Source organism: Vombatus ursinus, unplaced genomic scaffold (genome assembly GCF_900497805.2).
Source record: "Vombatus ursinus unplaced genomic scaffold, bare-nosed wombat genome assembly UNPS02014810.1, whole genome shotgun sequence".
Taxonomy (NCBI): Eukaryota; Metazoa; Chordata; class Mammalia; order Diprotodontia; family Vombatidae; genus Vombatus; species Vombatus ursinus.
Window position 1 is genome coordinate 8,827,181 of NW_020954588.1, and position 22,771 is coordinate 8,849,951.

The 22,771-nt window shown below is 38.2% G+C and overlaps 1 protein-coding gene across 2 annotated transcripts in view; it reads right to left on the minus strand.

Moving 5' to 3' along the window:
• The window catches only part of SLC9A9 (solute carrier family 9 member A9), a 736,009-nt gene that overhangs the window by 651,952 nt on the left and 61,286 nt on the right, over positions 1–22,771 (minus strand). For both annotated transcript variants that reach the window (XM_027875882.1, XM_027875883.1), the window contains exons 3-4: positions 16,931–17,008; positions 14,698–14,774 (exon numbers count right to left, since the gene is read on the minus strand). In XM_027875882.1, coding sequence (XP_027731683.1) covers positions 14,698–14,774; positions 16,931–17,008 — 155 coding nt within the window. The remainder of the gene's footprint in view (positions 1–14,697; positions 14,775–16,930; positions 17,009–22,771) is intronic.

The window sequence follows — 22,771 nt, forward strand, 5'->3', positions numbered from 1 at the left end:
AAAATCTTTCTAATATTTCTTCAGATCTTAACCCTCTTGCAAATGATGTTGGCATGTAACTGCAATTATCTTTATTGAGTATACTGGTTATTTCTCCTTTCCTCTTTCCTTTCTTCAGTCCTTCTCTTCCATTCATCATAAGAGGACCAAGCAATATCAAAGGATGGCTGGCAGATTCTCTTTACATGGAAAAGCAAAAACAGGAGGTAGCTTTTCTTTTATACTGTTTCCAGTCAATAAGAAACCTTATTTCAGATAGCAGTTTAAGCCAGAAACTTGCATAGCAACTGATAATCCCATAGATTTTACACATGTAGATTACAAAAAAAGTAATTGATTGATACTAGTAAGTTTCGACTATGATTCTTTACAGCTGTAGATCATTAGCAGATATGGGATGAGATCTATTCCTGGCTTGTCTGCTTTTTATATCCTAAGTAAGGCACTGAATCAGTTCAGTAGACAGTATGCATTTCTCAGACCCTTCTCATTTATTTAACAGATGCTAAGTATTTTTATTTCATTTGATCTTCCAACAATCTAGAGAAGTAGGAGCTCTTATTATGCCAATTTTATAGTTGAGGAAACTAAAACAGAGAAGGGTTAAATAACTTGCATAGTGTCAAACAGCTAGTAAGTGTTAGATGCCATGTTTGAAGTCAGGTCTTCCTAACTCCAGGTTCAGAGCAGTATACACAATATCACCCAGCTGCTATAAGCAGCAGGGTAAGGAATTATGTTAGATATGTTGGGAATTTGAAGATAAGTAAGACACATTCTCCGACCTCACAGTGATGACATGGTCACACATAATCACAAAATAAGGCAATTACAAAATAACAAATAATTATAAACTAATACCATATTTTGAGGCACTCTGGGAATAAAAAAGAAAGAAACTATTCCTGGTAGTTCTAGTCAGCACAGGTATCATTTAGGAGATGCCACTCTAGCAAGACTTTAAAAAGTGGGTAGCTTGTGAATTAGCAGAGATTCAAAACAGAGGAAATAGCCAAGCAAATGCACAAAAGCACAGTATCTTAATGCATGTCTGTGAAATGTCAAGTTGTCCAGAATAGCTGACAGAGAGATTCCTTGTATGAAGGGCAGCTAGGTGGCACAGTGAATAGAGCTCCAGGCCTAGAGTCAAGAAGACCTGAGTTCAAATCTGTCCTCAGATACTCACTAGCTGACCCTGGGCAAGTCATTTAACTCTGTTTGCCTCATTTCCCTCATCCATAAAATGAGCTGGGGAAGATGATGGCAAACCACTCCAGTGTCTTTGCGAAGAGAACCCCAAATGAGGGCATGAAGAATTGAATATGACTGAAAAGTCAACAAGAACAGAAGATTTGGTTGGAAGAGCAACTGGGAATAGGTTATAGGGGACCTTTAATATCAAGTAAGGAATTTTCAGGGGTAGGGAACCTGCAGCCTCAAGGCACATGCAGCCCTCTAGGTCCTCCAGTGAGGCCCTTTGACTGAATCCAAACTTCACAGAATAATTTGTTTGGATTGTCTGGATTCGGTCAAAGAACCATACTTGAGGACCTAGAGAGCCACATGTGGCCTTGAGATTGCAGGTTCCCCCTCCATGGTTTAGACATTATCCTCTTGGTAATGGGGAGTCATTGAAGGTTTTTGATCAGAGGAGTACTTAATTAAAAATCAACTTGGTGGTAGTTTGAAGGATAGGTTGAAAGAGTTATTTTCTCAAGGAAAGGACTTGAATCAAGAAGCTATTGAATCATTGTGAATATAAAGGGATAGGAGATGCAGCCAGGTTGGTTTTAATAGGAATCAAAAGGAGGAGAAATATTAAGAAAGAAAGTCTTTCCCAATGAAATGAATGTTATTTATAAAAAAGAAAGCACTTACCCCACTGCCTGGCACATAGTAGGAGGTATATAAATGTTCATTTCTTTCTCTTTTCCCACTCTCCCTTAATTCTAGCATTCTCCCTCTGTTATTTCCTATTAATTGTCTATAAGTTGATCAAACACCGTTGTTTGCATGTTGTTCCTCTCCCCCATTAGACCATAAGCTCCCTGAGAAGAGAGACTACATTTTGTCTTTCTTTGTATCCCCAGCAGTCAGCACAACGCCTGGCACATAATAGGCACTTAATAAATGGCTTTGTATTGTTGTTGTTTGTTTGGTTTGGTGAGGCAGTTGGGGTTAAATAACTTGCCCAGAGTCCCACAGCTAGTGTGTTATGTGTCTGAGGCTGAATTTGAACTCAGGTCCTCCTGACTCCAGGGTCAGTGCTTTATCCACTGCATCACCTAACTGTCCCCTTAATAAATGTTTATTGACTGATTAATTGACTAACTGACTGAATTAATAAGAGTTAAGAAGTGGTGGAGAGGAAGTAATAAACAATTACTGAGGTTTTACATCTGGGTGACTTGTGAAGATGATATTATCATGAAAATAAATGGGGAAGTCAAGAGGAAGTTGATTGTGAGAAAATCTGGGAAACGTATTTTAAGACAAGTTGAGCTTGAGGTGCCTGTAGGATATACAGTGTTAGTGGCCCAGCCAGAATAATTGCTCAGAGTAAGGCATCAATGGATCCTGTATTTGTTATGACCACAGGAAAATCCTGTTCTATATATAGATTGCCATAGATGGCTGGCAAGGGTCTGCACCAGAAGCAACATTTTGGGGTGGGAGCCTATAAGATATGTGGCTCTTGATTCAAGCCTAGCAATGAAAAGCATGGCAGCTAAGCCCTATGTTCAGTGCTACAACAGAAGGAGCATCTACTCATTGGACATGGCGGGAAAGAATGGTGCCCATACCTTGGCAGAGCAGCAGCAGAACTAGTTATACTCCTTTAATGTTACAAATGGAATGCATGGGACTAGAAGTAGCTTAGTCAGTCACAAGGAACATCTTTGGCCAACTCATATCCAACTCCTTCATCAAATGGCCCCTTACTACCTTGCCAGTCTTCTTACACCTATCTCTCCCCAAACCACTCTGCAGCCTGGTAACACTGGCCTCCTTGCTGTTCCTCACACAAGACACTCCACCTCTGACTTGGGGCATTTTCACCAGTCGTCCCTTATGTTGAGAAGTCTCTCCCTCCTCATCTCTGCCTCCTGGCTTCCTGCAAGTCATCTGACTCTAAAGCCAGTGACCTTCTCCATCTCATTTTAATAGTCTTTTCTTGACATCAAGGAAGAGATGTCCAGCAGGAATTATTAGGAAATGGAAGATTGGATCTTGGGTGAGAGGTTGGTGATGTGTATTTGGAAACCATCCTCTTAGAGATGATGAACTAAAGTCTTCAAGAGAGAATGAAAAGAGAAAGAAAGCAATCAAGGATAAAACCTTGAAGGAAACCTGCTATTGGAGGCATTAAGATGAAGGGGAGGCCTCCAAAAAAATCAAAAGAAATGATCAAAGAAGTAGGGAAACTTTAAAAGGATAGTGACACAAAAGCCAATAAAAGAGACAATGTTATGAAGGAGGAGGTGGAAAGCAGTGTCCATTGTGGCAAAGAAGTCAAGGAGTATAAGGATGGAGAAAATGCCCTAGGATTGGACAATCTGGGGGTCACTGGTAACATTGGCCCCCATAATATTATGCTTGCACCTCTCATGTACTTATATGCTGTTTTACAGCATTCACTCATTCATTTAACAAGTATTTATTAAGTCTACTATATGCCAGGCATGTGCTAAGAGCTAAGGACTCGAGACAAAAATCTAACAGTTTTTCCTGCCTATATTCTATCAGGATTGTAATATTTATGCATTGATATTTATGCATGGAATCATATCCTCCTTCTAGATTCTAAGTACTGTATGGGCAAAGAATACATTTATTTTAGACTTCATATCTCCTATTATGCCTAGCACAGTACCCTACCCAAACTGGGCACTTTAACATTCATTAAGCTGAACCGTTGCTGCATCACTTTGCTTTTCAAACTAAGTGATTTTGAGGGAGGGTGGGGGGAGTGGAATGATGAGCCTGCGATTTTCATCACTTTCTCAAATCATCAGCACAGTCAGGATTATCTGTCCCTGAGTGAGTTTTGCTTTGCTATTGTTGGCAAAGGAGAATGGGAGGAGGGAAGATCATCTGCAGTAGCCATACATACCCCATGACCTTGTTGCCAGGCCAATCATCTTAGCTTTGCAGATGGGTAGTACAGTGACTGCCATTCTGCTAAGATATTTTGACATTTCCTTATTCTTCCTATGTAGTGTTCTGGATGTTGGCAATTTTAAGAATGCACTTCATTTGAGTAGTGGAGAGATATCTTGTGACTACAGTAATGCAATGGAAAGATATGAAGTCAAAGGACCTGGGTTCAAATTGTGGCTCTTTTGATTACTTTCTGTATGACCTTGGGCAAGGCATTTGACCTCTTGAGACTTTAGTTTCCTCATATATAAAAGAAAAATGTTGCAATAGATGATCTCTGAGATCTGTTCCAATTACAAATCTATGAGTATCTAATGCTATGGTTGCCCTGCCTTTCCCTTGAGCTGGATGTATATCACCCCATGAAGAAGATCCCTCCCCATGAGATGTTGCGTCTAAATACAAAACGCACGAAAAGAACGTATTCTAGCAAAACCGTTAACTTAGCAGGACAAAGAACTTGGAGCGATTGATCCTTGAAGGTGCTATGATACTGAGGCAAGCACTGGTCCCCTCATGATCTAGAACACTGGTAAACCCAGCAATGGCCCCAATGGAATCTGTCCTTAAATTGGCTTGATTAGTGCCCACCTCACTATATCTGGTGTTGTGGGAGAGTGAATCAGAGGAACTGGGCTCAAATCCTGGTTCCATTGTTTACTGTAACCGATGTGATGCCGAACAAGTCATTTAGGACAACAGCTCCTCATCTATAAAGTGAGGGGCTAGGTTGGATGACTCGGTGATGCTAAGCCTGTGCTCCTGCTGTTGTGGCAGGATAGCCCCATCAGTTCAACCGTCCAGGGGTGGTGAACCTATGCCTTGAGGCCACTTCCCTTCCCCTGTAGGACTGGACTTCCTGCCACTCTGTATCTGGAGCTGACAATTTTCATTCTGGAGTTTTCTGTCCCTGTTTCTTTTCCTTTTAATTGCATGATCTGTGGCCCTTGTAAGGGTTTTCTAGTGATTGAATGACCTTTTGTAAAGAAGCTGGCACAGGTCCCCTATCATATTTCCTGTCAAAGCCTTGAACAAATGGTTTTATTAATGGGCTACATTGTGACTTGGATGCTGGAGCCAGAGGAGGAAGCATAGGGTAATTCTGAGGTTTTAGGACGTCCCTTTAAAATAGATACCAAATAGCAATATTTTTTAAAAGTAGAAAGAAAGTAGGTATGCCTCAATTAGTGAATAATGGCCAATGCAATTGTCATATAAATGTAAGAAGTCTGATCAATACAATAATCTGAAGACCAATTATAAAGAATGCTACCTACCTCCTGAACAGAAAGGTGATGGACTAAATATACTAAATCAGAAACATTTTTGGACATGGTCAATAAAAGAATTTGTTTTGTTTTAATATGCATATTTGTTTTACAAGTTTTTTTTTTCCATTGATGGAAGAGGTAAAAAGGAAAAAAGCCTATTAACTGAAAACAATTAGTGAATATAATGGAACACTACTGTGGTGTAGGGGGGAAATGAAGTGAGGAATTCAGAGAAATATAGAAAGATTTGCTTGAATGGAAGCAGAGCAAAGTAAGCAGAACCAGGAGAAGGGTATACACAATGACTATAAGAATGTAAACAAAAACAACACTAAACAGGAACCAAACTCTGATTAATTGTAATAACTAGTTTTGGTATCAGAGAAGAGATGATGAAACATACTTGGTTTCTCTCATGAGGGTGGTCGAGGCCAACAGCTACAGAATGTTGCTTGCAAGGTCAGAGGCAGTGTCTGTCGATTAGTTTTGCTTAACTGTTTTTCTTTGTTCAAAAGAACAAATTGGGCGATATTGAAATATAACTGTGTTGCCAAAACAAAAGAAATCAACAAAACTTGAAAGATAAATTTCATAATGCAGTTATGGCGCTTAAAATAAATTCCATATGAATGAGGGCTTCTTGCATAAATTCAGGTTTAACAGGCTCTCCAATCATGTTAGATGTAATACTTTTCTTGTGTTTGCAACATGCATTGTATTTTTTTTTCTTTTCCCCAAACCCTCAAACAAGAAATATATTCTTCCTGTACATTTCTTGTACATCTGCTACATTTCCTCTTTTGGGGTGAGAGTTATTGCTATGCTTGCTTTTTTATTTTTTCTTTCAGGATCTCTCTCATCCATTGTATCCTGATATTTTAAGACGTGTGCAGGCAAATGTGGAAGTGATAGACGCGTGACTGTAGCCCAGATGGCTACAGTATCGATGGTTTGCCTTCTTCCCCCTCTAAGCTTCATCTCTGAGGCCCTCCACACTTCTCTCTTTTGCTTTGGTTCTTCATAAACTTCACTTCCCTCTCTTTTTCTGGAAAGAGGCCCTGGTACATTCTGGTACATACAAAGTTCTGTATACAAAAAGATCCACAGCTCTCTAGCTCAGGCTATACTTTAAACTTTAGATAATGCACATATGTGTGTGTATATATATATGTATATATATACACACACATATATATATACATATAAGAATATATATAGAGTGTGTGTGAGTATAAAATAGATAGGTGTGTATGTGTGTGTATATGTGTGTATATATGTATATGTATATATGTGTGTGTGTGTGTGTGTGTATATATATGTTGCAGCGCTGTTAGGGTTGTCATTACTCCTCTTTTTTCCTTCTTTCTGACACCATAGACATCTATTAGTGTCTCAAATCAGAATACATCAATGATGCTTGGAACCTCATGAGTCTTCTATACTACTATAACCTGATTCTTCTTTGCTCTGCCATGGCAGCATGGACCCAAGCTGGACCATTCCTCTCTAGGCTGTCCATTTAGCCCCAGAAACCTCTTCATCTTGGGAGCTCGCTGCAGACCTTGAACTCACATTGGATGCACTTTCCACCCCCGCATCCTCTCCTTCTGATTGGATGGTACTTCTCAGAAGCTCCAGTCCAGCCATCTATTAATTTCTCTACCCTTTTGCCACCCTGACCCAGCTCCAAGCACCTTCATCTCTGCGCCCCCATACCTCCTTTCATCTTCCTTTTGTGGGTTGTGCCCCCAATTAAGAATGTAGGTTTCTTAAGGGCAGAGATTGTCTTTCTTTCTGCTTGTATTTGTATTTTCAGTGCCTAACACAGTGCCTGGAATACAGTAAGGACTTAGTAAATGCCTGTTGATGGACTAACTGACTAAATGACCATGGGAAGCAATTGCCAACATGTAATTTTAGGCTACAGATAAGAAGAAGAAGAGTTTGTTAGGGAAGAAGGATATGAAAGAGGGGGAAAAGACAGATTAGAAAAAGGGGAAGTGGGGAATTCCATAAGAATTAACTTAGAGACACTGATAGGAATGTTTCTGCCCCACCATCTCATTCTGCTGTCACTCTCTCTTGCCCGCAATATTCTTACACATATTGGAAAAACCCAGAATCAATAACAGCATCTGAAGTTCCAAGGAATGGATGTAAATAATAGAAGCAAGCTGATTTTGTGAATTCATCTTTTCCTGAGAACTCTACATAAAATTACGCGAACTCTGACAATGAATATGAATACATGCTTCTACACACATATTCTTGCAAAGCACACAGTCCCAGAGAATGAGCAGCAAGTACATAATAAATGCTAATTAGGTGCCAGGCATTATGCTAGGTTTGGGGGTTATAATGAAACAGTCTCTGTTTTTGTGGAGTTTATATGTAATTGGGGGAATTTGCATGGAGCTAGAGGCGACAGAGCCATAAGTAGACAGGGCAAATGGCCTTTGCCCTGAGATACAGAATTTAATGTCATCTAATGGCACTTGAAGTCCTTCAGCAGCATAGAACTTAGATCAATGTACAGATTTTAGTACCTTGTTACCAAAAGTAATAGCTAAAATTAGGAATTTCCCATGTGGCAGGCTAGGGTGAGCGCCTCCCCCCAGCAGTGGCCTCGCACCAGTATCCCTGGTTTTGTGTTTCTCTCCCACACCCAGTGGAATTCTATTCTGCCTACACACACATTTACTCAACTGACCAGAGCTTGGTGGTATTTGGCACAAGCCTGAATTGTACTTGTTCTAAGTTAAAAAAAAAAAACTACTTAAAAGCCCTAGGAATACTAAAGCATTATTTACCCTGTTACCTACCTTCAAGTAGCTACTAATTTTCATGTTTTATCTGCAAACCAGAAAGGGGACAAAGTGTGCACCTTCCTGTAAAACCAACTATAAACTGGTATTTACAAAGGTTGCCAAGCATTGCAAAGTCAGAATAGCAAGCCACGGTTTCTGGCATTAATGGCAGGCCAGATTGATGTTGGAAGACTGGGTGACAGGTTTCTCAGATCAAGAAGCATGAGTGGGGAATGTCCCCTGCATTTGAGATCTCCATGACAGCTCTCTAGTGTCATGATATGGTAGATTTTATATTCATATCTATCTATCTATCTACATACACATACATTTTTAATTTTTTCAGATTTTATAAATTCAGATTTTTTTGTTCAAAATCAATAGTTCACCAAAGAAACGCTCAATAATTTGAAACTCATCAGAGGCTATTGAAGATATTGCTCCAGGAAGTAATTTAGGTAAATATCTGACCACTCCTCTTCTCTTTCCTTCCCAACTGGTAGCTCTTAGGCTTTGCAATCATCATCCCTCATGCATGGAATGCTCTCTCTTCTAATTTCTACTCCCTTTCTAAAACTCACTTGGAGCTTGCCAGGTCCTATGGGAAATTAAATCTGTAGCCTATAAATTATCTACCTCTGTTCATTTAGCTCTTTATGATTAGATATATTTTTATTTTTCCAAAATGTTTCCCCAACTTTAAAATGTGAGATTTGTCTGTAACTCCTCATTAGAATAAAGGCAAGAAGAATGCTGCTCTAATTGCTCAAGAAATAAGAAACATTTCTGGGAAGGTTATTTTTTCTTGAAAAAAGATAAATATGCTGATAGTCAGCATTATGCCAATTTTCCTTATTATCTAACTGTGTTGCATCAGTCACTGGAGAAGAAGAGTATTAAAGTTATTAATAAACAATGAAGCAAACTCCCAAAGGATCCAAAAGATGAAATATAGTTTCTGAGTATACAAAATGGATTTTTGAGAGTTTTTTTTTTTAGCAAGAAAAATTGTTCAATGATCAAGAATGGAACAAATATAAGTAGAAATAACTTCACAACAGCTGATCTTTTAAAGATTATTCTTGCTTCTAGAAGGAAGAATGTGGTCATTTTTTGGTCATTCTTACTAGCCAAATCTGATCATGCTGTATAGAAAAGTTGGTTATTGATACAATGTAAGGTTATTCAAACATCACTGACAGTTCACAAAAATGGACATATTCATCATTTGCTCAGTATCCAAATCTGGACGTCAGTTGCATGGCCAGCCATAGCTCTTGTATGGAAAAACCCATCCTTTATTCAGTGAAATGGAAATAATTAAGGTTAAAACTAAGCCAAACTTATTACTGAATTTCTTCCATGTCACAGACCTTTTCTGAACTCTACAATTCTTGGCAATTACTTCCAGCAAATCAAAATCTTGATCCTGGGCTTCAAGTCTTATAATAGCCAATATTTCCACCCACTCACATCATATTTTATATGAAGCACAGAAGGAAAGACCTTCAGAGACCATGTACTCCAACCCATACCCTCAAAAGAAACTCTTCTACAACAGAACTGGTAAGTGATTATCCAGCCATTGCTTGCAGACCTCAATTGAGGAGGCACACCTGCCCTCTTGAGGCAGCCTGCTCCATTTTAGGTCAGCTCTAATTGTCAGGTATCACAGCAGATAGAGAGCCAGACCTGGAGTCAGGAAGACCTTAGTTCTACTTTGGCCTCAGACACTTACTAGCTGTGTCATCCTGGACAAGTCACTTAACCCTGTTCGCCTCAGTTTCCTAATCTGTGTAAAACGAGCTGGAGAAGGAAATGGCAAACCACTCCAGTATCTTTGCCAAGAAAACCCTAAATGGAGTCACAAAGAGTCAGACTTGAAAGAAACAACTGAACAACAACAACAATTGTCAGGAAGTATTTCCTGACGCCAAAACTAAGTTCTCCTCTTTACAAGTTTCTCCCATTGCTCCAAGGTTTGCCCTCTAAAGACAAGAAAAATAAATTCATCTCTTCTCTGCGTAATAACCATGAATCTGGCTTTCCAGGCAGGAAACTTACTTGCTGTTTACTATCCATGCTAGAATCAGGGCAGAGGCCATACATGCTGTGTAGAATGTCCTGAGGGAAGGATGTCTGTCTCCTTCATTAATTTTCTGCTCAAGATTCAGTCCCTGTGTGAAACTGTTGTTGAATCCTTCAATCTCCCTTAAGCTACTGGAACCTTGGGTAACTTGATTTCTTTACAATTCCCTTTCATCTAAAAAATGCGTAAGTACTTTTGCACATGGCTGTGACCATGTGTGGATTACTACAATACATGTCCTTTCTTCTTCCAGATTGTGAATTCCTAAGAATCAGAGAACTATGTTTTATTTTTTTTATATTTTGGTAACTTTTCAAGATACAATACATATCAAGATACAATACGTAACAGGATACATAACAAGACTTTGATTTACACATTTATTTCAGGCTAAACACAGTCCACCAACTACTAGATTTCTAGGATAATGGATTCCAAGATGAAAGAGCTCATCTAGTCTAATTGCCTCATCCTACAGAAGATGAGAACTATCTCTAACATGGGACAACTATGCCTCAAATTCAGCCTTCTACCTCTTACCTCCTTGCTTTTGCATGGGCTGTTCTGAATGATGGGAATGCATTCCTTCCTCACCTGTACCTCTTAGAATCCTTAACTTCCTACTGGGCTCTGCTCAGCTTCTAGCCCCTTACCATTTCCTGATCCCCCTAAGAAGTGAACACTTACTCACTACTCAAATTATCTTGCTCTTACTTATTGTATCCCCTGAGTAGAATGTAAGTTTCTTCAGGGCTTTGTATCACTAGTGCCTAGCATATTACCTGATAGGTACTAAATGTGTGTTGCATGAAGTATAGAAAGGAAATATTTCAATCAAAATAGCTGGGATCCACTGAAGGCAGCTAGATGGCTCAGTGGATAGAGTGCTGGGGGCTAGAGTCAGGAAGAACGGAGTTCAAATTCAGCCTCAGACACTTACCAACAGTGTGACCCTGGGCAAGTCACTTAACTTCTGTCTTAATCCACTGAAATAAATGGCAAACCACCCCTGTATCTTTGCCAAAAAAACCTTAAAGGGGATCCCAAAGAGTTGGACACAACTGAAAACTGACTAAACAACAACATATGCTAAGGATTAGAGTCAGCATGGTGTAGTGAATAGAGATCTTCCTTAGAACCAGGAATACTCAAGTTCTGAACAGTGTGTGTACTTCCTCTGACACATGCTTACTGTGTGACCCTGGACCTAACTCCTCAAAACTCTATAGATGGTTAGTTAGTCAGTCAGTCAATAAGTATTTATTAAGCACCTACAATGTGCCAGGAACTGTGCCGTGTTTTAGGAAATACTCTAAGACTGCAAGTTGCAGAAAAAAAGTGTCAACCTACATTGAGGGCAAACTCCCTGGCCAAGGGAGTTTCCTTATTTGGGAATTCCTTTTACAGATGGAATCATGAGAGGTCTTCATAATACTCCAATGGATCTTCGATCTCATCCACATGGGCACTCTCCTGAACAATGTAGATCACAACCTCTCCATGCCTCCCTGTCCTTTGTGAATCTTATCCACTTCTCCCCATAAGTTCATAGTGTCTACCCAATATGTTGGCGGCCTTTCTCAAATTCTCTTGACATTGTGTTGATATTGATAAACATGCAAGATGGCCATCATTCACTTCTCATTATCAGTAGGTGACATTGTACATTTTTTCTTGTTACAGTAATCACTTAATAAATTATTATTGACTTGAAGGGGTAATTATGCATAAGTTATTAGCCCATAGTTCATAGAGTGTTCAACAGTGGTAGGGACTTTAAATGAAACCAATATACCTAGATATTAAATACCTATAACATGTTAGGTGCCATGCAGAATGCCCACCTTGAGGTAGGAAAAGGCCTCTGGAAACCACTTGTCTTCTAATTACAAAATCTACTTTTCCATGTCATAATTAATATCAACACCAGTGAGGAATCAAATTCTGATAAAATTCTAGGCTTAAGCTTTGGCAAGCCCCTATCTCAAGGCAATTTTTTTTTCAAATGTCTAATTCAACTCAGTTAAATGAGTATTTACTAAGTATCTACTATGTATAGGCAAGGCACTGTGCTGGGCATTGGGAACACTGAGACAAAAAGTTCTATGGTTGTATGGTGTGTTTAAATTCAGTGAGAGAGATTTTCACACTGGGGGTTGGTTGGCTTTGCCTGATAAACATGATACACTTGGCAGCTAATTCAAGCCAAAAGCATTTTGCTTGTTTAAACAGCCACGAGCCTTCCTAAACTCTACAGGTAATAGTATCTTAAACACTTTATATAAGAAGTGGGAGAATGAATAAATTAATGTCAATTTGAAGCTTCATAACCATCTCTTAGGCTAGAATAAATAACAGCTGGCTAGAATAAAAGTCAAGGGTTGATCGAGTGTAGATAATGAAGCCCACTTCTTTCCTCTTGGTAGAGAGGTGGGAGGAGGAAATGATATTCATTCTGTCAGATGAAGTTATTTTGCTGATGGTTTGGCTTAACTGCTTTTCATCAATGAAAGTTGTTTTAAAGGTCAAGGATTGGGTTGGAAAAATTTACATGGAAGGTCAAATTGACAAGAATATCAAAGGATTTTATCAAAGAAAAGAGTGACTTTCAGTAATCAATCTCAAATTTTACCAATTGATATAGTTATAATTGGTGGTAATTATCAAAGCATTCAGGTCCTGGATTAAACAGGAACAAGTCAATGGTATGGATTAGATAATAAAGCATTAGAACTAAAGATATATGATAGATTGTAGGGCTAGTTCTAAGGTCTTCCCCAGCTCTAAATTGGAATTAGGTTCTTCGATTAGAATGTAAATGCCTTGAGGGCAAATATGGCAAATATGTATCCCCAGAATTTAATAAATGTTTGTTAAATTTTTGATAAATCTATGACACTATTGTTGGACATCATAAAACACTATGATTATTTAGTAAAACACAAAACAAAAATAATTAAATTGTTGTATGGCAATGTGGAAAACCCCTGCAAAGCTTATTAGATCATAAGATCATAGATTTAAAGATGGAAATAACCTTAGAGACCATCTATCCACATTTTGCATGATATGCTATAATATATTCTACATAGATCAATGATTCAAATTTTTTTTGTTATTAAAAAAGAAGAAAGTTGAGTGATATATTTACACAAATTGTGAAGAGAAGGAAAATTTTTATCTATTCAACAAATAGAAGCAATTATAGGAGAAAAGAATTGAAGGTTTTGAGAATATAAATGTAGAGAGTTTCAGATAACAAAATCAATGCATACAGAATAAAGAAAGAAACAGACTAGGGATAAAGTTTTGCCATAAATATTTATGTTAAAAATCTAACGTACAAAATCTCTAAGGAATTGAATTCATAAGATTAAAAGCCATTGTCTGGTAGACAAGTGCCTAAATTGTATGAATAGGTAGTTATCCAAAATAGAAGCACAAATCATCAGTAGCTAACCCTCCAAAAATAAAGCTCTTCCAACTTCACTAATCTGAGAAAAATATGTTTAAGCAATCCTAAAATGCCATTTTCACACTGTAACTAACAAAGATAATTTTAAAATGGTAGAATTCAAGGCTGACGGGGTTGTGGAGAAACAAATACACTGTTACATCATGGGTCAAGCTATGGATTGGTGCAATATTTTTAGAAAGCAATATGGTGCTTTGAGAATAAGAACTAGGCAACTTCATGTGTTTTGACCTAGTGACTGCACTACTCAGGCAGTATCCTAAGAAAGTTTTCGTCAGGAAAACAAGACCTATTTGTACAAAAATAAAGAAGCATTATTTGTGAAAGAAAAAGAAAGAATTGAAATAACCTATGTTTCTCATGAAATGACTGAACAAATTGTAGCATATGAACATGATGGAGCATTACTGTCCTGTAAGAAAGGGCAAATATAAAAAAAATCCCCTAAATGGAAAGAGACATGAAACAATACAAAATGAAAAAAGCAAAATCCGAAAAAATACACAATTATCATTACAGAAATAATTATCACAATAGCAATAAAGTCAAATAAATATACAGGAAAAAGAGTTCAGAAGGGAATATGGAAATAAACAGAGTATTTTTACTATCTTGTTTAAGTTAACACACAAAGTTTTATAAAGAAAACTTGTAAATAATAGAGGCCAGTTATATATTTCCATCTGAAGACCAAAGGTATCTGATAGACTGATTATCGTTTGTGTAACCGAATGTCTATTGCTGTCAATAGTTTCAAAGTTTAGAATATTGAAGACACACCATTTCAATAAACGTAGATGATTTCTATACTTTCAGTCATTGCAATAGTACACACTTCAACATAGTATGAACACCGAATATCAGCCAAAATTATATGCTTGGGGCTTCACTTACCCTATAACAATACAGGAAATTGCAGTTCCCAAAAAAGCATATGTTAAAATTGATCCCAAATTTCGGAAAAAATGTCTCTGGAAAAGAAATAGCACAAGAAAGATGGTGAATGACGATCATGGAATAGGATACAATTTTCATAGAGAAAAAAATACATAAGAATTTGATCGCAATTTCAAAATTTTAAACCTGGACATATTGCACTGTACTCTGATTACTCTTGTAGGGGTGTAACTCAAGAGCTGGAAAGGATTTCAGAGACCACCTCATCCTACCTCTTCAGTTTACAGATTAGGAAACTGTCACCGAGGGAGATCAAATGACCTGCCCAAGGTCATACAAGTAACTGGTGAAGGAAGGATTGGAGCCCAAGTGCTTTGTAATCAGTAGACTAGAGTCAATCTTTATCATTCTGCCTCCTACTACATACTCCTGAATAAGTTATAAGAGGGTAAAGGAAGAGAGAAGATTGGACAACAATGAACTGAATGGTTCTAAGAAAACCAACATTTTCCCTTGATGATTAAACATATACAGATACTGATATACAGAACTGTCAACCTAGGAGACTGTAGATTTGTATCTATATGATAACATATTTTTGCATGACACCATCAAGTATTTAAATGAATAAATCATTGGTGATCTACCAAAAACCTTCACTATCAATTATTGGGTTTTGAAATTAGGCATTCAAGCTGTATCAATTATCTACAAGGTGATGTGATGTGTTAGAGGCCTTGGAGTAGGAAAGAGAAAGCTCTGGGTTTGAATCTCAGCTGCTATGTGACCCTGAGCAAGTTACTGAAACTCTATGAATTTCAGTGCTCACTTCTATAACTCAGAAATAATAAAACCTAGAGTAGCTATCTTGTGGGATCTTTGTAAGGATCAAATTACATAACATGTGCAAAGTATTTTGTAAACCTTAAATCACTATATGAATGCCAACTGTTATTACCTGAGGGAAAAGTAAAAGCTAGGATATGAGGTAGTCTCAAAGATATTTCTTATTTCAACATTTGAGGTCCCAGGACCTCCTCAGTGTAGGCACTTTCTCCTCTAATACAAATCATAAATTCACTGCTTAGTGGATGCTCCTGAAGAGTTTTTATGGCCATTCATCAGCCTAGAGCCAACCTGGTCATTAGCCTCTCCTAACTTAGCCAGGCTGGTGGTTGGAAAAGAAATATAGAAGTTGGGCCCATATGCAACATCTTTCCAGCTTGGAATTTGCCAGAATCTGTGCTCATTGCACACAACCTTTTAGAAGGCAGCATCACCTCCACACCACAATAAGGTATCATAGTAGGATAGTAATTGGTTGGGGAGATAATGTATACCCACATCTGAATATTTGGAAATATCCAAGTAATTAGCTAGATTTTTCAACTTGTTTCCAGATGTGGCCAAATTGTCCTTCTTACTGTTCATAGTACACTGTACTCCATCTCTATCTGTGACTTTGTTCACTGTCCCCTGGCCTCAAATGCTGCCCCTCCTCACCTCTGACTCACAGAATCCTTCCCTAATGTAACCTTTTACATGTAGCCTGTCTTGATTCTCCCATCTGTTAGTGTCTTCCCATCAAAATTACTATCTATCTATCTATCTACCTACCTACCTACCTACCTATCTATCTATTTGTATTTACATAACACATATTGTCTCTCCTAACTAGATTTAGTTCCTCAAGGGCAAGTATAGCCCTTAGCACAATGCCTGACACAGCAGGTGCTTAATAAATGCTTCTTGACTAAATGACTTTTGTTTTAGTCTCTGAATCCTCAGTACCTACTAAAATGCCTGGCACATAGTAGGTACTTAATAAATGTGATTAATATGTTTTCATGCAAACTTTTCAGTTGCAGGCATCCAAAGGAATCATAAACATTTTAAATTTGAACTTACCCATAATCATTTATGACAATGACAGTCTAATATAGGGGCATCTTTACCTTTCCATGCCAAGGACCCATTGGGAAGTAGGGCAAAGCCTATGGACCCCTTCTCAGAATGATGTTTTTAAATGCATAAAATAAAATGCATAGAATTAAAAAGGAAACTAAATATACTGAAATATCATTGTCAAAAAAAGTTTTGAATGAATGAGACAAATACATTTAAGAGGAGAAAGGTTTTTGTATTTTACTTCCTCTTACTTAGAATAGAATTGTCTGGCCAGATAATGTCTGGGGAAGGTGGTAGGAGGAGAGATATCACCCAAACTTACCTTCTTTAAACTATATCCAGCGTGAAAGATAATCGGGGGCAATAAAACATTGAAGAAGATTTCTGGATCAAATGTCATCTGCCAGGAAAGATAGACAGAGGTTAAGTTAGGAAGGTGCCACTTTGGGCCCTAGAACTTGTGCTCTGAGATCAGCTTTGCAGTTATTTGGGCTTTCAAGGACTGGGGGGCATTCATTTCACTTCACTAGGTCATTAGCAAAAGCCAGAATGGAAAAGGAAATTCAGATTTAAATACTCAAGAACAAAGGTTTGTTTGAAGACAAGATTTCAAAAGTGAAAGGTATATATCCACCTTTAAAACCTAAAATGAAACCTCAGGGGACATGGCCAGCAAAGAGACTATTTCTTCTTTACTCTGGCTTGTTCTTTCTCTCTTTTTATGCCAAAGGAATTTGACACTCCATCGAGGCAGTTTCTGGCCAAAAGATTGTTCTTAAAAATTCCTCCAACATCAGAGAGACAACAAGGAATAGTGGATAGAGAACTGGCCTTAGGACCAGGAATACCTGCATTCCAGTCACAGCTTTGACATATATTGGGGGTCTGACCTGAGCAAATCACTTAAATCTCTGAGTGTATAAGGCATCTCTCTTAGGAAACCAGGTGACAAAAATCATTGATAGAAGAAACTTCATCTTTGAACTCCCAAGAAGATTCCTATCCCTCAAAAGTCCCTTTTGGAAAATTATTATAGTTCATGTTTTGTAACTCTTGTAGATAACTGGCTATTTGTTCCATTCCAGAGACTAAAATTTCAAATTTAAATTTGAACTTGTCCATGGTCATTTATGGCAATGGCTGTGTAAAACAGGGGCATCTTCACCTTTCTATGCCATTGACCCATTGGGAAGAATAAGAAAACATATTTGAATATGAAAAATTAACTTCTGAATCATTTGTTGTTTGACTTTACAGTTGTTGTTTATTTTAAAACAATGAGAAAACCAAAATTGTGTGACTTGGTGCCTAAATACTTGTGTCTGTCATAGGACCTGGTAGTATCAGGACAGGCCAGACAATAGGGGAAGGCTCAAATCAGGGATTAGACAGACATATCAAGGTGGGCCACAGAACTGGGAGAGGTCCCATAATGTAATAGGTAGAAGTGCAGACAGGTACATGAAGTAACGGGGGAGGGAGGGAATTGTCAAAAGGTGGCAGAAAGCAGTTGGTCATTATCGAAGAAATCTATACATATGGTAAGCCTCTGCTAGGGAAGAGTTCATAGTTATAGGGTAGGCCCTTAGTCCCTTAGAGAAGTAGAGATGTTAAAACACAGTACTACTTCTAGAGGTACTCATCTTCCATAATTCCCTTCTACTCCAATACCGTAAGTGTTTTTCTTGGATAACGAGAGGCTTTCCATAGTCTTATTAACTTGTCAAGGTCATTCCCACCTCAATGTCTTTGCTAAACCTACTACCCTGCTTCCTCCCACCCCCACTTGTTGATTTCTCATATTTAACTGTTTCTGTTGTTCCTCCTTCTCCTCTTCTTGTAAGCCCTGACCATCCTTCAAGACCCAGCTCCAGTATGAAGCCATTTTCTAACTACTACAGGCTCCACAATAATTTCTCCCTCCCTTGAATGTCTATTTTATTCATAATGATTACTATTCTTTACATTTAGGTAGCTCTTTAGAGTTTGCAATGCCTTTTCTTTAGAACAACTCTATAAGGCAAGTCCTGAGAGTATTATTATCCCCGTTTTAAAGTTGAGGGAACTGAGACCCTTTGGGGTTACATGATTTATTCCCACAGCTAATAAATGTCAGAACCTGGATTCAAGCCCATGTTTCCTGACACCAAAGCTTAGCACTCTATTACCCACTGCACTGCCAGAGAGAGAGAAAGGGAGGAGGAGAAAAAGAGAGAGAGAGAGAGAGAGAGAGAGAGAGAGAGAGAAATGGATAGATGGATGTATCCATGGATGGATAGATAGATAGATAGATAGATAGATAGATAGATAGATAGATAGATAGATAGACAGATAGATAGATAGATAGATAGATGATAGACAACAATGCTTAATAAATCACTGCTTTTTCTGTATGTTAGGCATTGTTCTTTAACAATAGAGGCTAGTTGATAATCATTCTCTAGGTTTTTTTTAATGTATCTTCTTGCCTATATTGCATGAGGCCTAAGGATACAGATCAGTTCTGATATTTCTTTGTTCATCCTTCTCCCTCACCCCCCTGCCCCACCAAGGTTTTCAGCACTTAATATAGGCTTCTGTTGATTAGAGAGAGTGCCTATGAAATCACCAGTAGAGTGTACTTGCCAGATGGCCACCATTCATCCTTTGCCTTGCCCAAAATCATATCCCTGCTTGGGATAACAAGCTCAGGGTGATGCAAGGCCACAATGGGGCTGTGTGCACCTCCAGAGAAGCCATTCTCTTCCCTTCTGCGCTGTTGTGTATGTGTATGTCCTACAAGCTCTGGCTTCTGTCCAAAGCATCCAAGTTCTGAAATTTCTAGATTGTGAACTCCTCCTTATAGTCTGGGGAGGAGGGAATTAGCTGTTTTGATAACAGGGGGAAAATGATTTCATTCTTTCTCTGTCTCTGTCTAAATATAATTAGATATTTACATATATATACACATATATTATACATACACACATATATCATTATATACATATGCACACATACATAAGCATCTTATATGTGTATGTGTGTGTATAATATAAAATCTTCATCTGTAAAATGAGTGAGTTGGTCTAACTGGTCTCTGAGATCCCTTCCACCTAGAGATCTGTGATTCTCTGACACAACTATATCAATAAGTCAGGAGTCACTTGAGATTTACATTATTGTTGCCATCTACTTAATCCTGATGACTTTAATGAGCACTCTGATAGAATGATCACAAGATCTTGTCATCATAAGGTTTAGTGCCAGAAAGGACTCTGAACCCATGGCATTGTAGATTTAGAGATGGAAGGGACCTAAGAGGTCACTTAGCCCAACCCCCTCACTTTATAGATGAGGAAACCGAGTCCTAGAAAAAAAGATGCAACTTGCTCAAGTAGGATGGTGACAGGAGAAAAGCAACCACAAATTCTGGTTCTGATTTCTACTTGACGTGTAACTGAGAAACAAAAAGATAAATAAAAGATGGAGGAAAATTAATCAAAATTGCTATTATATGGGCCCAGGGCAATTGGGTAAAAGTTACATTATTCATTTTATGCCAACATTAACTTTCCTCCTCCCTTTTGTTTATGTGTTTATTTTAATAGGAACTAATGTGGGAAGGGCTAATTAGTCATAATACTTAGATGGACAACTCATTTCACCTGGGCCTTTGTCTTCTTATTTTTTAAATATGAATAATAGTACTTGTACTATCCATATCTCAAAGGTGTTTTTTGTTTGTATTAGAAAAGAGCTTTATAAATCTTAAGAGGATTGTAATCAGAAGATTAGGGTTCAAATCACACTTTGGATAGTTACTACCAGTGTTATTTCAGGCAAGTCATTAACCTCCCATTGGACCTCAATTTCCTCATTTGTAAAATGAGGAGGAAGGCACTATAGAAAACAAAGGTTATTAAGTAGCAAAATGAAGTTGCAAACACAAGTCTTTGGATGCTAAATTCAGTGTTCTTAGTGGTATGGCATGATTCTTTTTAGGGCACCAATTTTCATTGCTTCTAAATTCTTACATTTCTAATCAATCCCTGCCCACACCAATGGATCTGAGATTCCACTCTTTATAAAAGAGGCAATACTTTCAATTCCTCATCCTGCTCAAAAAGCTATCCCTAACTATACCAATATTTTGGGGCATCGGTTAACTTGTCCTATTCTGCTCTGCATACGTCCTGCATCTCTAAGGGTGACATGGCCCAAGGAAATGTAGTAGTGAACATGACAAAGACTCAGAGGTATCCCGAGGTTGGATGCCCCCTTCCCCTCTTCTCCCTCCAGACCACTGTTTCCTAAACAAGCCTGGCACACACGTTTTCTGCATATGTCTTTTGGGGCCCCTTTTGACCATTTCTCACTAGGAGTAAGAAAGGTGACATTGTTGGAGAGAAGAGAGGGGACATCTGAGGCACATCATGAAGCATGGCTTTTATATGTATACTTGCTTGCCTCACTCTTTATCTAGATGAATATGGGTTTTTGGGTGGTTAAACTGTAGGAAAGAGTTTTCTTGTATTTTCTGGCAAGTTCCTTGGTATGTTACAAGACAACAAAATGTTGAGAGTACTACTAGCCTACGTATTTTTGGGTGTCGATGAGATTCCCAACCCTTCCACAGGCTTGAAGGAATTGAGATTTTTATTGGATAAAAACCATTCTCTTTCTGGTACTCACAGTTCACTACTTGATGTCTCAACTGTCCAGTCTTGATTATAGAACTTTTTTTAATCAGACAGATGTTCAATCTAGCAATAAATCAGCAGAGTCATCCATAATTAGCATGTGATGATGATGAGTTTTCTTCCAGAATGCCAACATTTGGGGGCAAGGAGTGACACTTTCTCCTTTTGCCAATTCTCCATACCTCTAATCCTCCACGAGTCCTATCCCACCATGCAAATGCGATTGTATGCTATTGAGGTAGATTACCCACCTAATACTCTCTAGCCAGAGGACCCTGGGATGTTCAGACCCAACAATAATGTGGCAGACTATGCTGGCCTCACCAATAGTATTTGGGGGGGGGGGTGTCCCAAAATCTCTATCTTAATCCACCCATTGAATTTGTCTCAGGTCCTGGAATTCTTAGTTATAAAATTTCCAAACTGTTTTATGAACCATGATGCTAAAACCCCTGGAAAGAGGTCCCTCAAAAATATAAAAGTTAATATACAATAAATATTTTATACATAATAAAACATAATAAGAGCTAAAAAAAATAAGGTGTCCATGATGGTTTCAGTTAATAATAAAACTGGCGGTGATAGAGAATGAAAACCTCTGAGAATTCCATGCAAATAAAAATGAATAAATGAATTTTTAAAAATTATTAAATCTTTAATATATGCCAGTGTGCTAAGTGCTGAGTATGCAAATACAAAAAAAAAAAAAAAGACAGTGCCTGGCCCTAAGGAGTATATGGTCGAACAGAGGAAGATAATGCACATGAGGAGGGGCAGTAAGAGAGGGATACTTTGATTAGCAAAGTTACAGGGATGGATGTTGAGTTCAATGATGGATAATTGGTAGGCACTCCCTTTCCCACAATGAGACTATTGATTCTGTAACTGTTGCTAGAACCAGACACAGAAACAGGAGGAGATTAAGGGTGACATACTCTGACATGGTATGATGATGGCTGGGGAGCAGCAGCATTGTGACAGAAGCAAAAACAGAAAGCTTAAGGAGTTCATGAAAAATAAAAGATATGATGAATGTGGTTTTTTTCCCTAGGTGAATTAACTAGCCATATGCTGCCACCATTCTTAGAACTAGTCATGACACCTTGGCCTCCTGTTGCTAACTGACTTTTCTTCTGGTTCCGCACATCAAATCTGTCATTTGTTCACACCCACAATTCCTTCTTTTTACTTATTCTCTTGTCCAATAAGCAAGTTGGCAAAAGGTCAGGCAGGGAGAAAATTTTTTAAAACTAGAATGAAATTCAATCTAGTTTCCTTTTATTTGCCATTCTAATAAAGATGAAATTTTAAAAGAATACTAGACTCAGAGTGAAAAAAACCAGGTTGTGCCCCCCCACACCCCAGGCCATGAGTTAGCTGTTTGCCTTGGCCAAGTTACTTAGTCTCTACAGGCGTCAGTTTCTTCATTTACAAAGTTACGGGTTTGGATTCCAGATGATCTCCAAGGCTTCTTCCAATTATGG